This window comes from Boleophthalmus pectinirostris, unplaced genomic scaffold (genome assembly GCF_026225935.1).
Source record: "Boleophthalmus pectinirostris isolate CB_2022bp ecotype Guang Dong unplaced genomic scaffold, ASM2622593v1 HiC_scaffold_3, whole genome shotgun sequence".
In the NCBI taxonomy this organism is placed as follows: Eukaryota; Metazoa; Chordata; class Actinopteri; order Gobiiformes; family Gobiidae; genus Boleophthalmus; species Boleophthalmus pectinirostris.
The window spans coordinates 9,105,590-9,118,089 of NW_026571299.1; the positions used below are offsets into that span (position 1 = coordinate 9,105,590).

At 50.3% G+C, this 12,500-nt stretch overlaps 1 protein-coding gene across 1 annotated transcript in view; it reads right to left on the reverse strand.

The window, feature by feature from the left end:
• The window catches only part of LOC110160457 (cGMP-dependent protein kinase 2-like), a 33,670-nt gene that overhangs the window by 9,409 nt on the left and 11,761 nt on the right, over positions 1 to 12,500 (reverse strand). Inside the window, exons 6-15 of the mRNA XM_055160102.1 lie at positions 12,270 to 12,364; positions 11,578 to 11,646; positions 7,771 to 7,869; positions 7,476 to 7,626; positions 7,179 to 7,342; positions 6,996 to 7,085; positions 2,751 to 2,892; positions 2,322 to 2,485; positions 1,809 to 1,931; positions 1,519 to 1,581 (exon numbers count right to left, since the gene is read on the reverse strand). Coding sequence (XP_055016077.1) covers positions 1,519 to 1,581; positions 1,809 to 1,931; positions 2,322 to 2,485; positions 2,751 to 2,892; positions 6,996 to 7,085; positions 7,179 to 7,342; positions 7,476 to 7,626; positions 7,771 to 7,869; positions 11,578 to 11,646; positions 12,270 to 12,364 — 1,160 coding nt within the window. The remainder of the gene's footprint in view (positions 1 to 1,518; positions 1,582 to 1,808; positions 1,932 to 2,321; positions 2,486 to 2,750; positions 2,893 to 6,995; positions 7,086 to 7,178; positions 7,343 to 7,475; positions 7,627 to 7,770; positions 7,870 to 11,577; positions 11,647 to 12,269; positions 12,365 to 12,500) is intronic.

A 12,500-nucleotide genomic window follows, 5' to 3' on the forward strand; every position in this document is an offset into this window, starting at 1 on the left:
GATCCTGTGGTCAGTTTAGTCCCTCAGGTCACAGTCGTGTCTCTGTCTCTGGTCACTCTGGTCACTTCTGATTAGAGCCCGACCGATATGGATTTTGCTGTGGCCGATATGAAACCAATATAATGGGAGTTGGAGCTGCCGATATCCGATATAATCACCGATATATTTAGTGATGTAAAAATTCACTGTAAATGTTGAATTGTTTAAAAAACTTAGGTTTGGCTCTGGTGGATTTTAAATTGGGTTTATTTAGGAAACATTTATTGTTCTTCTGCCTCTTTACATCATATTTACAGACAGTAGTTTGACTTAATGGCATTTTTGCATCACATTCTAGACACTAGTGATGTTTATTCCAGTTCTTTTTAGAGAACCGGCTCTTTTGGCTCGGCTCACTAAAAGCTGCTGGTTCTTTTGGCTCCCAAGTGGCTCTTCAGATTGTTTTGTTGCAAGCAGGACTAAAGCAGGACTGAATCAGGACTGAACCAGGTCTAAACCAGGACTGAAAAAGGACTAAACCGGGACTTATTTATTTTATGCTAAACTACAGTCAAATATGCTCGTTTTTTTTATTTTTATTTTCTTTAATCCTACGTACACGCAAATTTCTCAAAGTTTCGTTTTTAGCCGCTGCCGCTGTCAAACCACGAGTCTGCACGCGGCGTGAAGAGAAAAAAGTGAGAGAAAGAGAAAACACGGCTCCCAATAAGGATCAGGCTCCCGTCGTGTGTCCTCCCACATCACACAGGCTCCTCCCACATCACACAGGCTCCTCCCACATCACACAGGCTCCTCCCACATCACAAATCTGCACTAATAAATGTCCTTTTAATCCAGACTCAAACCGATTGTCCATAAAAAGAAAATAATCTCAGTGTTTGGATCTGAGTCTGCAGGTGTAAACAAACACACGTGAGTGACGCGACTCTGTGGTGTGTTCAGGGACAGTACGACACACACACACACACACACACACACACACACACAGACACACACACACAGACACACACAGACACAGACACACACACACACAGACAAATGACTCCGTAGATAAATACTGATGTGGAGTCACATATGAGGACATTTATCTGTCTGTAAATTGGATTAAATGAACAGAATGTAGAGAGTCTAAGCTTTATAACGACGTATCACATGCCCACGTGAAATATCGGCCCCTATCAGCAAACATATCGGCCGATAGCCGATATGTCTAAAGTTGCCCATATCAGCCGATAATATCGGCCAACCGATATATCGGTCGGGCTCTAGTTCTGATTTCACTACAACTCCAAGTCCTGCACCTGCCGAAGCTCTGAGGAATCTGCAGTGACAGGTGACAGGTGCTGGGGCAGGTGACAGGTGCTGGACAGGTGACAGGTGCTGGGGCAGGTGACAGGTGCTGGACAGGTGCTGGGGCAGGTGACAGGTGCTGGACAGGTGACAGGTGCTGGGGCAGGTGACAGGTGCTGGACAGGTGACAGGTGCTGGGGCAGGGGGCAGGGGTCATCCTGAGGTCACCTGTGCTTCTTGATGTCCGTGATGCCGTTCTTCAGGTTCCCCAAACGCTCCGCAGGGTTCCTCCTGAAGAACATCACAGAACCATCAGAACCTGGTCTAGTCCTGGTCTAGTCCTGGTTCAGTCCTGGTCTAGTCCTGGTTCAGTCCTGGTCTAGTCCTGGTCTAGTCCTGGTTCAGTCCTGGTCTAGTCCTGGTTCAGTCCTGGTCTAGTCCTGGTCTAGTCCTGGTCTAGTCCTGATCCAGTCCTGGTCCAGTCCTGGTTTAGTCCTGGTCCAGTCCTGGTTCTGGACCTGCAGAGTTTGCGGATCAGATCTTCTGGTTTCTTCGAGATCTTTTTGGGGAAGTCGATTTTCTCAACACCTCGAAGAATCAAACCGTAAAGAGTCATGTGATCCACGCCGGAGAACGGAGGACTAGAACCCAGAGAACACAGAGGTCAGAGGTCAGTGTGGAGTCAGTGTGAGGTCAGGTTGGGGTCAGTGCTGGGACAGGTTGGGGTCAGTGTGAGGTCAGTGTGAGGTCAGTGCGAGGTCAGGTTGGGGTCAGTGGTCAGTGTGGGTCAGTGTGGGGTCAGTGTCAGTGTGGGGTCAGTGTGAGGTCAGTGTGAGGTCAGTGCGGGGTCAGGTTGGGGTCAGTGTGGGGTCAGTGCTGGGACAGGTTGGGGTCAGTGGTCAGTGTGGGGTCAGTGTGAGGTCAGTGCGGGGTCAGGTTGGGGTCAGGTTGGGGTCAGTGCTGGGACAGGTTGGGGTCAGTGGTCAGTGCGGGGTCAGTGCGGGGTCAGTCTGGGGTCAGGGGTCAGGTACCTCCCGGTCAGCAGCTCGTACAGCAGGACGCCCAGGGCCCAGAGGTCGACGCTGAGGTCGTGACCTTTGTTGAGCAGAACCTCAGGAGCCACGTACTCTGGAGTCCCACAGAAGGTCCAGGTCTTCTGCCCCGAACACAGACGCTTCGCAAAACCAAAGTCCGTCTGTGGAACCAGACCGAGACCGGGTCAGGACCGAGACCGAGACCGGGTCAGGACCGGGACCGAGACCGAGTCAGGACCAAGATAGAGACCGGGTCAGGACCGAGATTAAGATGAGGTCAGGACTGAGACCAGCTCAGGACCAAGAAAAGTCAGGACCGAGATCGAGTCAGGACCAGACCAAGACCAGACCAAGAAAGAACTAAATTATGATTAAACGAGATCTAATCCAGATCTAAACCAGGACTAAACCCGGTCTGGGACTCACCAGTTTGCAGTACCCGTGTTGGTCCAGCAGGAGGTTCTCGGGCTTCAGGTCTCTGTAGACGATGGAGTTTCGATGAAGATACTCGAGAGCCTCAGTCACACACGACACGCAGAACCGAGACGTGGACTCGTCGAAGGAACCTCTGACACACAAGAGTCAGATGCCCTCCCAGTGTGTGTCAGGTCCCTCCCAGTGTGTCAGGTCCCTCCCAGTGTGTGTCAGGTCCCTCCCAGTGTGTCAGGTCCCTCCCAGTGTGTGTCAGGTCCCTCCCAGTGTGTGTCAGGTGCCTCCCAGTGTGTGTCAGGTGCCTCCCAGTGTGTGTCAGGTCCCTCCCAGTGTGTCAGGTCCCTCCCAGTGTGTCAGGTCCCTCCCAGTGTGTCAGGTCCCTCCCAGTGTGTGTCAGGTCCCTCCCAATGTGTCAGGTCCCTCTCAGTGTGTGTCAGGTGCCTCCCAGTGTGTCAGGTCTCTCCCAGTGTGTCAGGTCCCTCCCAGTGTGTCAGGTCTCTCCCAGTGTGTGTCAGGTGCCTCCCAGTGTGTGTCAGGTCCCTCCCAGTGTGTGTCAGGTGCCTCCCAGTGTTGTCAGGTCCTCCAGTGTGTCAGGTCCCTCCCAGTGTGTGTCAGGTCCCTCCCAGTGTGTGTCAGGTCCCTCCCAGTGTGTGGTCAGTGTCCCTCCCAGTGTGTTCAGGTCCCTCCCAGTGTGTGTCAGGTCCCTGTGTGTCAGGTCCCCAGTGTGTGTCAGGTGTGGTGTCAGGTCCAGTGTGTGTCAGGTGTGTGTCAGGTCCTCCCAGTGTGTCAGGTCCTCCCCAGTGTGTCAGGTCCCTCCCAGTGTGTGTCAGGTCCCCCAGTGTGTGTCAGGTGCCTCCCAGTGTGTGTCAGGTCCCTCCCAGTGTGTGTCCCCCAGTCAGGTGCAGGTCTCCCAGTGTGTGTCAGGTGCTCCCAGTCCCAGTGTGTGTCAGGTGCAGTGTGTGTCAGGTCCCTCCCAGTGTGTGTCAGGTCCTCCCAGTGTCAGGTGCCCCCAGTCCCAGTGTGTGTCAGGTCCCTCCCCTCCCAGTGTGTGTCAGGTGTCCAGTGTGTCTCCCAGTGTGTGTGTCAGGTCCCTCCCAGTGTGTCAGTCAGGTTCCCCAGTGTGTGTCAGGTGCCTCCCAGTGTGTGTCAGGTCCCCTCCCAGTGTGTGTCAGGTGCCTCCCAGTGTGTGTCAGGTGCCTCCTCCCAGTGTGTGTCAGGTCCCTCCCAGTGTGTGTCAGGTGCTCCAGTGTGTGTCAGGTCCTCCCAGTGTGTGTCAGGTGCCCCCCAGTGTGTGTCAGGTCCTCCCAGTGTGTGTCAGGTCCCTCCCAGTGTGTCAGTCCCTCCCAGTGTGTGTCAGGTGCCTCCCAGTGTGTTCCTCAGTGTGTCAGGTGTGGTCTCCCAGTGTGTGTCAGTGCTCCAGTGTGTGTCAGGTGCCTCCCAGTGTGTGTCAGTCCCTCCCAGTGTGTGTCAGGTGCCTCTCCCAGTGTGTGTCAGGTCCCTCCCAGTGTGTCAGGTCCCTCCCAGTGTGTGTCAGGTCCCTCCAGTGTCATGTGTGTCAGGTGCCTCCCAGTGTGTGTCAGGTCCCTCCCAGTGTGTGTCAGTCCTCCCAGTGTGTGTCAGGTGTCAGTGTGTGTCAGTCCCTCCCAGTGTGTGTCAGGTCCTCCCAGTGTGTGTCAAGGTCCCTCCCAGTGTGTGTCAGGTCCCTCCCAGTGTGGTCACGTCCAGTGTTCCTCTCCAGTGTGTGTCAGGTGCCTCCCAGTGTGTGTCAGGTCCCTCCCCAGTGTGTCCAGTCAGTCCCTCCCAGTGTGTCAGGTCCCTCCCAGTGTGTGTCAGGTCCCTCCCAGTGTGTCAGGTCCCTCCCAGTGTGTGTCAGGTCCCTCCCAGTGTGTCAGGTCCCTCCCAGTGTGTGTCAGTCCTCCCAGTGTGTCAGGTCCTCCCAGTGTGTCAGGTCTCTCCCAGTGTGTGTCAGGTGCCTCCCAGTGTGTGTCAGGTGCCTCCCAGTGTGTGTCAGGTCCCTCCCAGTGTGTGTCAGGTCCCTCCCAGTGTGTGTCAGGTCTCTCCCAGTGTGTCAGGTCCCTCCCAGTGTGTGTCAGGTCCCTCCCAGTGTGTGTCAGGTCCCTCCCAGTGTGTGTCAGGTGCCTCCCAGTGTGTGTCAGGTGCCTCCCAGTGTGTGTCAGGTCCCTCCAGTGTGTGTCAGGTGCTCCCATGTGTGCAGGTCTCTCCCAGTGTGTGTCAGGTGCCTCCCAGTGTGTGTCAGGTCCCTCCCAGTGTGTGTCAGGTGCCTCCCAGTGTGTGTCAGGTCTCTCCCAGTGTGTCAGGTCCCTCCCAGTGTGTCAGGTCCCTCCCAGTGTGTGTCAGGTCCCTCCCAGTGTGTCAGGTCCCTCCCAGTGTGTGTCAGGTCTCCTCCCAGTGTGTGTCAGGTGCCTCCCAGTGTGTGTCAGGTGCCTCCCAGTGTGTGTCAGGTCCCTCCCAGTGTGTGTCAGGGCCCTCCCAGTGTGTGTCAGGTCCCTCCCAGTGTGTGTCAGGTGCAGGCCCTCCCAGTGTGTGTCAGTGCCTCCCAGTGTGTGTCAGGTCCCTCCCAGTGTGTGTCAGGTGCCTCCCAGTGTGTCAGGTCCCTCCCAGTGTGTTCAGTGTGTGTCCCTCCCAGTGTGTGTGTCAGGTGCCTCCCAGTGTGTGTCAGGTGCCTCCCAGTGTGTGTCAGGTCCTCCCAGTGTGTGGTCAGGTCCCTCCCAGTGTGTCAGGTCCTCCCAGTCAGTGTGTGTCAGGTCCCTCCCAGTGTGTGTCAGGTCCCCCAGTCCCAGTGTGTCAGGTCCCTCCCAGTGTGTCAGGTCCCCCAGTGGTGTTCAGGTCCCTCCCAGTGTGTCAGGTCCCTCCCAGTGTGTCAGTCAGTGTGCAGGTGCCTCCCAGTGTGTGTCAGGTGCCTCCAGTGTGTGTCAGGTGCCTCCCAGTGTGTGTCAGGTCTCTCCCAGTGTGTCAGGTCCCTCCCAGTGTGTCAGGTCCCTCCCAGTGTGTGTGGTCAGTGTGTCCCCTCCCAGTGTGTCAGGTCCCTGTGTCCCAGTGTGTCAGGTCCCTCCCAGTGTGTGTCAGGTCCTCTGTGTGTCAGGTCCAGTGTGTGTCCAGGTGCTCCCAGTGGTGTCAGGTCCCTCCCAGTGTGTCAGGTGCCTCCCAGTGTGTTCAGTCTCCCCAGTGTGTCAGGTCCCTCCCAGTGTGTCAGGTCCCTCCCAGTGTGTGTCAGGTCCCTCCCAGTGTGTTCAGTGCCTCCCAGTGTGTGTCCCTCCCAGTGTGTGTCAGGTTGTGTGTCAGGTCCCTCCCAGTGTGTGTCAGGTGCCTCCCAGTGTGTAGGTGTCCCTCCAGTGTGTGTCAGGTCCCTCCCAGTGTGTCAGGTCCCTCCCAGTGTGTGTCAGGTCCCTCCCAGTGTGTGTCAGGTCAGGTCCCTCCCAGTGTGTCAGGTCCCTCCCAGTGTGTCAGGTCCCTCCCAGTGTGTCAGGTCCCTCCCAGTGTGTCAGGTCCCTCCCAGTGTGTCAGGTCCCTCCAGTGTGTGTCAGGTCCCTCCCAGTGTGTCAGGTCCCTCCCAGTGTGTGTCAGGTCCCTCCCAGTGTGTCAAGTCCCTCCCAGTGTGTCAGGTCCCTCCCAGTGTGTCAGGTGCCTCCCAGTAAGTGTCAGGTCCCTCCCAGTGTGTGTCAGGTCCCTCCCCCTGTGTGTCAGGTCCCTCCCAGAGTGTGTCAGGTCCCTCCCAGTGTGTCAGATCCCTCCCAGTGTGCCAGGTGCCCTCCCAGTGTGTGTCAGGTCCCTCCCAGTGTGTCAGGTCCCTCCCAGTGTGTGTCAGGTGCCCTTCCAGTGTGTCAGGTCCCTCCCAGCGTGTGTCAGGTGCCCTCCCAGTGTGTCAGGTGCCCTCCTAGTGTGTGTCAGGTGCCCTCCCAGAGTGTGTCAGGTCCCTCCAAGTGTGTGTCAGGTCCCTCCCAGTGTGTGTCAGGTGCCCTCCCCCTGTGTGTCAGGTGCCCTCCCAGTGTGTCAGGTGCCCTCCCAGTGTGTGTCAGGTGCCTTCCCAGTGTGTCAGGTCCCTCCCAGTGTGTCAGGTGCCTCCCAGTAAGTGTCAGGTCCCTCCCAGTGTGTGTCAGGTCCCTCCCCCTGTGTGTCAGGTCCCTCCCAGTGTGTGTCAGGTCCCTCCCAGTGTGTCAGGTGCATCCCTGTGTGTCAGGTGCCTCCCCGTGTGTGTCAGGTGCATCCCTGTCCGTGTACCTGTCTCGGAGCAGACTCCACACTTCTCCTCCCAGACAGGCCTCCAGCAGCATGTACACGTACTTCTCGTCTTTGAACGTGCCGTAGAGTCTGGAAACAAAGAGCCACATCAGGAACATCTCATCGTCTGGCTCGTCCCTCAGGTCCCCCGGGTCTGGACCTGAGCTCCAGATCTGTACTCACGTGACGATGAAGGGGGATCGACTGTCCTTCAGGATGTTCTTCTCTGAGTGGATGTGCTCCTGTTGTCTGTTCTCCACCACCTGATGTTTCTTGATGATCTTCAGCGCCAACCCCACCTCCTGCTCCACCTTCACCTGCTCCTGCTGCTCCACCTGCTCCTCCTGCTCCTGCTGCTCCACCTGCTCCTCCTGCCCCACCTGCTCCACCTTCACCTGCTGCTTCAGTTTCACCTGGAGAAATATACAAATAAACACAACGCCACATCCTCCACCTGCTCCTCCTCTTAGTTCTTCTCACCAGTTCGACGCGTCCGAATCCTCCCACTCCGAGCGTGGACACCAGCTCCAGGTGGTGGAACGGTCTGGAGCAGCAGAACCCAGAGACCAGCTCCCTCAGACGAGCCCGATCCTGGGACAGAGGCTGGGACTGGAGCATGGACAGGGACCTCCTGCAGAGAGAGGAGAGCGCAACCTGGTGAGGAACGCGCAGGAACTACAGGTCCAAACACACGAGAGCTCCTGCAGAGAGAGGAGAGCGCCACACACAGGTCCTCAGAGGTACTGCAGGTCCAGACACACAGGTGTCCTCTTACTTGGCGTGTCGTTTCCTGTCGTCTCGCTCCAGAGACGCCACGTACCCCTGAAGATACTTCTGCAGCTCACAGAAGGTCCCCACGGTCTGGTCAAACGTCCTACAACACACACAAGACCATCAGGAGAACATCACAACTCCATCACACAACATCACCACACAACATGACACAACATCAGACAACACCACAACAACACCACACAACACCACAACAACACCACACACAACAACACCACAACAACACCACAACACCACAACTCCACACAACATCACACAACATCAGACAACACCACAACAACACCACACAACACCACAACAACACCACACAAAATCACACAACATCACACAAAATCACAACAACACCACAACAACACCACAACACCACAACTCCACACAACATCACACAACATCAGACAACACCACAACAACACCACACAACACCACAACAACACCACAACAACACCACAACAACACCACACAACATCACACAACATCACAACAACACCACAACAACACCACAACAACACCACAACATCACACAACATCACAACACCACAACTCCACACAACATCACACAACATCAGTCAACACCACAACTCCACACAACATCACACAACAACAACAACACCACAACAACACCACAACAACACCACAACATCACAACAACACACAACACCACAACTCCACACAACATCACACAACATCAGACAACACCACAACAACAACAACATCACACAACATCAAAACAACACCACAACAACACCACAACAACATCAAAACAACACCACACAAAATCACACAACATCACACAAAATCACAACAACACCACAACAACACCACAACAACACCACACAACTCACAACAACACGACAACAACATCAAAACAACACCACAACAACACCACAACAACATCACACAACATCACAACAACACCACAACAACACCATAACAACACATAACAACACCACAACAACATCACAACAACATCACAACAACACCACACAACATCACACAACATCACAACAACACCACAACAACACCACAACAACATCACAACAACATCACACACAACATCACAACAACATCACAACATCACACACAACACAACAACAACACACAACATCACCACAACACACACAACACACACAACAACACACACACACAACATCACAACAACACACACAACACACACACACAACACCACAACAACATCACAACAACACAACAACACCACCACACAACATCACACAACATCACACAACATCACAACAACACCACAACAACATCACAACAACATCACACACAACATCACAACAACATCACAACAACACCACAACAACATCACAACAACATCACACAACATCACACAACATCACAACAACATCACAACAACATCACACAACATCACACAACATCACACAACAACACAACATCACGACAACATCACACACAACATCACAACAACATCACAACAACACACACAACATCACAACAACAACATCACACAACAACACACAACAACATCACAACAACATCACACAACATCACAACATCACAACACACAACATCACACACAACACACATCACACAACATCACACAACACACACAACAACACACACAACATCACACAACATCACACACACAACACAACATCAACAACATCACACACACACAACACACACAACACCACAAACATCACAACAACATCACAACAACACCACACAACACAACACAACAACATCACAACAACAACAACAACACAACATCACACAACATCACAAAACACACACAACATCACACAACATCACACAACACATCACAACATCACACAACATCACACAACATCACAACAACACACACAACACACACAACACAACATCACACAACATCACAACAACACCACACAACATCACACAACATCACACAACATCACACAACAACACAACAACAACACAACACACAACATCACACAACAACACAACAACACAACAACACACACAACATCACAACAACATCACACAACATCACAAAAACATCACACAACATCACACAACATCACAAACATCACAACAACAACAACACAACAACATCACAACACACATCACAACAACATCACAACAACAACAACATCACAACAACATCACAACAACATCACACAACAACATCACAACAACACACACACACAACACATCACAACAACACCACAAACAACACACACAACATCACACAACATCACACAACAACATCACAAACAACACACACACACACCACAACAACACACACAACAACACAACACACACACACAACAACAACACAACAACACCACAACAACATCACATCACAACAACACACAACAACAACATCACACAACATCACACAACATCACAACAACATCACAACAACACCACACAACATCACACAACATCACACACAACATCACAACAACAACAATCACAACAACATCACACTCACAACAACAACACAACACACAACAACATCACAAACAACACACACAACAACACACAACAACAACATCACACAACATCACACACAACATCACAACAACACACACAACACACAACAATCACACAACAACATCACAACAACAACACACACAACATCACACAACATCACACAACATCACAACAACATCACAACAACAACAAACATCACAACAACATCACACAACATCACACAACATCACACAACATCACACAACATCACACAACATCACACAACATCACACAACATCACAACAACATCACACAACATCACAACAACACACACACAACATCACACAACATCACACAACATCACACAACATCACACAACACACAACATCACACAACATCACACAACATCACAACAACACCACACAACATCACACAACAACATCACAACAACATCACACAACATCACAACAACATCACAACAACATCACAACAACATCACAACAACATCACAACAACATCACACAACATCACACAACATCACACAACAACATCACAACAACATCACAACAACATCACAACATCACAACAACATCACAACAACATCACAACAACACCACAACAACACCACACAACATCACAACAACATCACAACATCACAACATCACACAACATCACAACAACATCACAACAACATCACACAACATCACAACATCACAACATCACAACAACATCACAACAACAACACACACAACAACAACACAACAACATCACACAACATCACAACATCACAAACAACATCACAACAACATCACAACAACACCACAACAACATCACAACAACATCACAACAACAACAACACACAACATCACAACAACATCACAACAACATCACAACAACATCACAACAACATCACACAACAACAACACCACAACAACATCACAACAACATCACAACAACACCAACAACAACACCACAACATCACAACAACATCACAACAACATCAACAACATCACAACAACATCACAACAACACCACAACAACACCACACAACATCACAACAACATCACAACATCACAACATCACAACAACATCACAACAACATCACAACAACATCACAACAACATCCACAACAACATCACACAACATCACAACAACATCACAACATCACAACACCACAACAACATCACAACAACATCACAACATCACAACATCACAACAACATCACAACATCACATCACAACATCACAACATCACAACAACATCACAACAACATCACAACAACATCACAACAACAACATCACAACAACATCACAACAACATCACAACAACACAGAGACAAACCAAACTCTCGTACTCTCTGTCGATGACCAGACACTCGACGCCGCCTTCGCCCGCCACGATGTTCGCCGACCGCACGTCGTCACTGTGGAAACAGGGCGGAGTCATGTATGTCACATGGTACAGGTGTCGGGCACATGGTACAGGTGTAGGTCACATGGTACAGGTGTATGTCACATGTAAAAAAGTGTAAAAACGTGTAAAAATGTAAAAGTATAAACATGTGTAAAAGTATAAACATGTGTAAAAGTATAAACATGTGTAAAAGTGTAAACATGTGTAAAAGTGTAAACATGTGTAAAAGTGTAAACATGTGTAAAAGTGTAAAAGTGTAAACATGTGTAAAAGTGTAAACATGTGTAAAACTGTAAAAGTGTAAACATGTGTAAAAGTGTAAAAGTATAAACATGTGTAAAACTGTAAACATGTGTAAAAGTGTAAAAGTGTAAACATGTGTAAAAGTGTAAAAGTGTAAATATGTGTAAAAGTATAAACATGTGTAAAAGTGTAAAAGTATAAACATGTGTAAAAGTATAAACATGTGTAAAAGTGTAAAAGTATAAACATGTGTAAAAGTGTAAAAGTATAAACATGTGTAAAAGTATAAACATGTGTAAAAGTGTAAACATGTGTAAAAGTATAAACATGTGTAAAAGTATAAACATGTGTAAAAGTATAAAAGTGTAAAAGTGCAGTTCCGTGTCTGACCTGATGAGGGCCTTTTCTCCAAAATAATCTCCCTTGTGCAGAGTGTTTATGAGCAAAGGAGAGCGCCCCCCCTCTGTGCTCTGAGTCACTGCAACCTGAAACACACCACACAAATACTACATCAAATACTACATCAAATACTACATCAAATACTACATCAAATACTACAACAAATACTACATCAAATACTACATCAAATACTACAACAAATACTACCAAATACTACAAAAT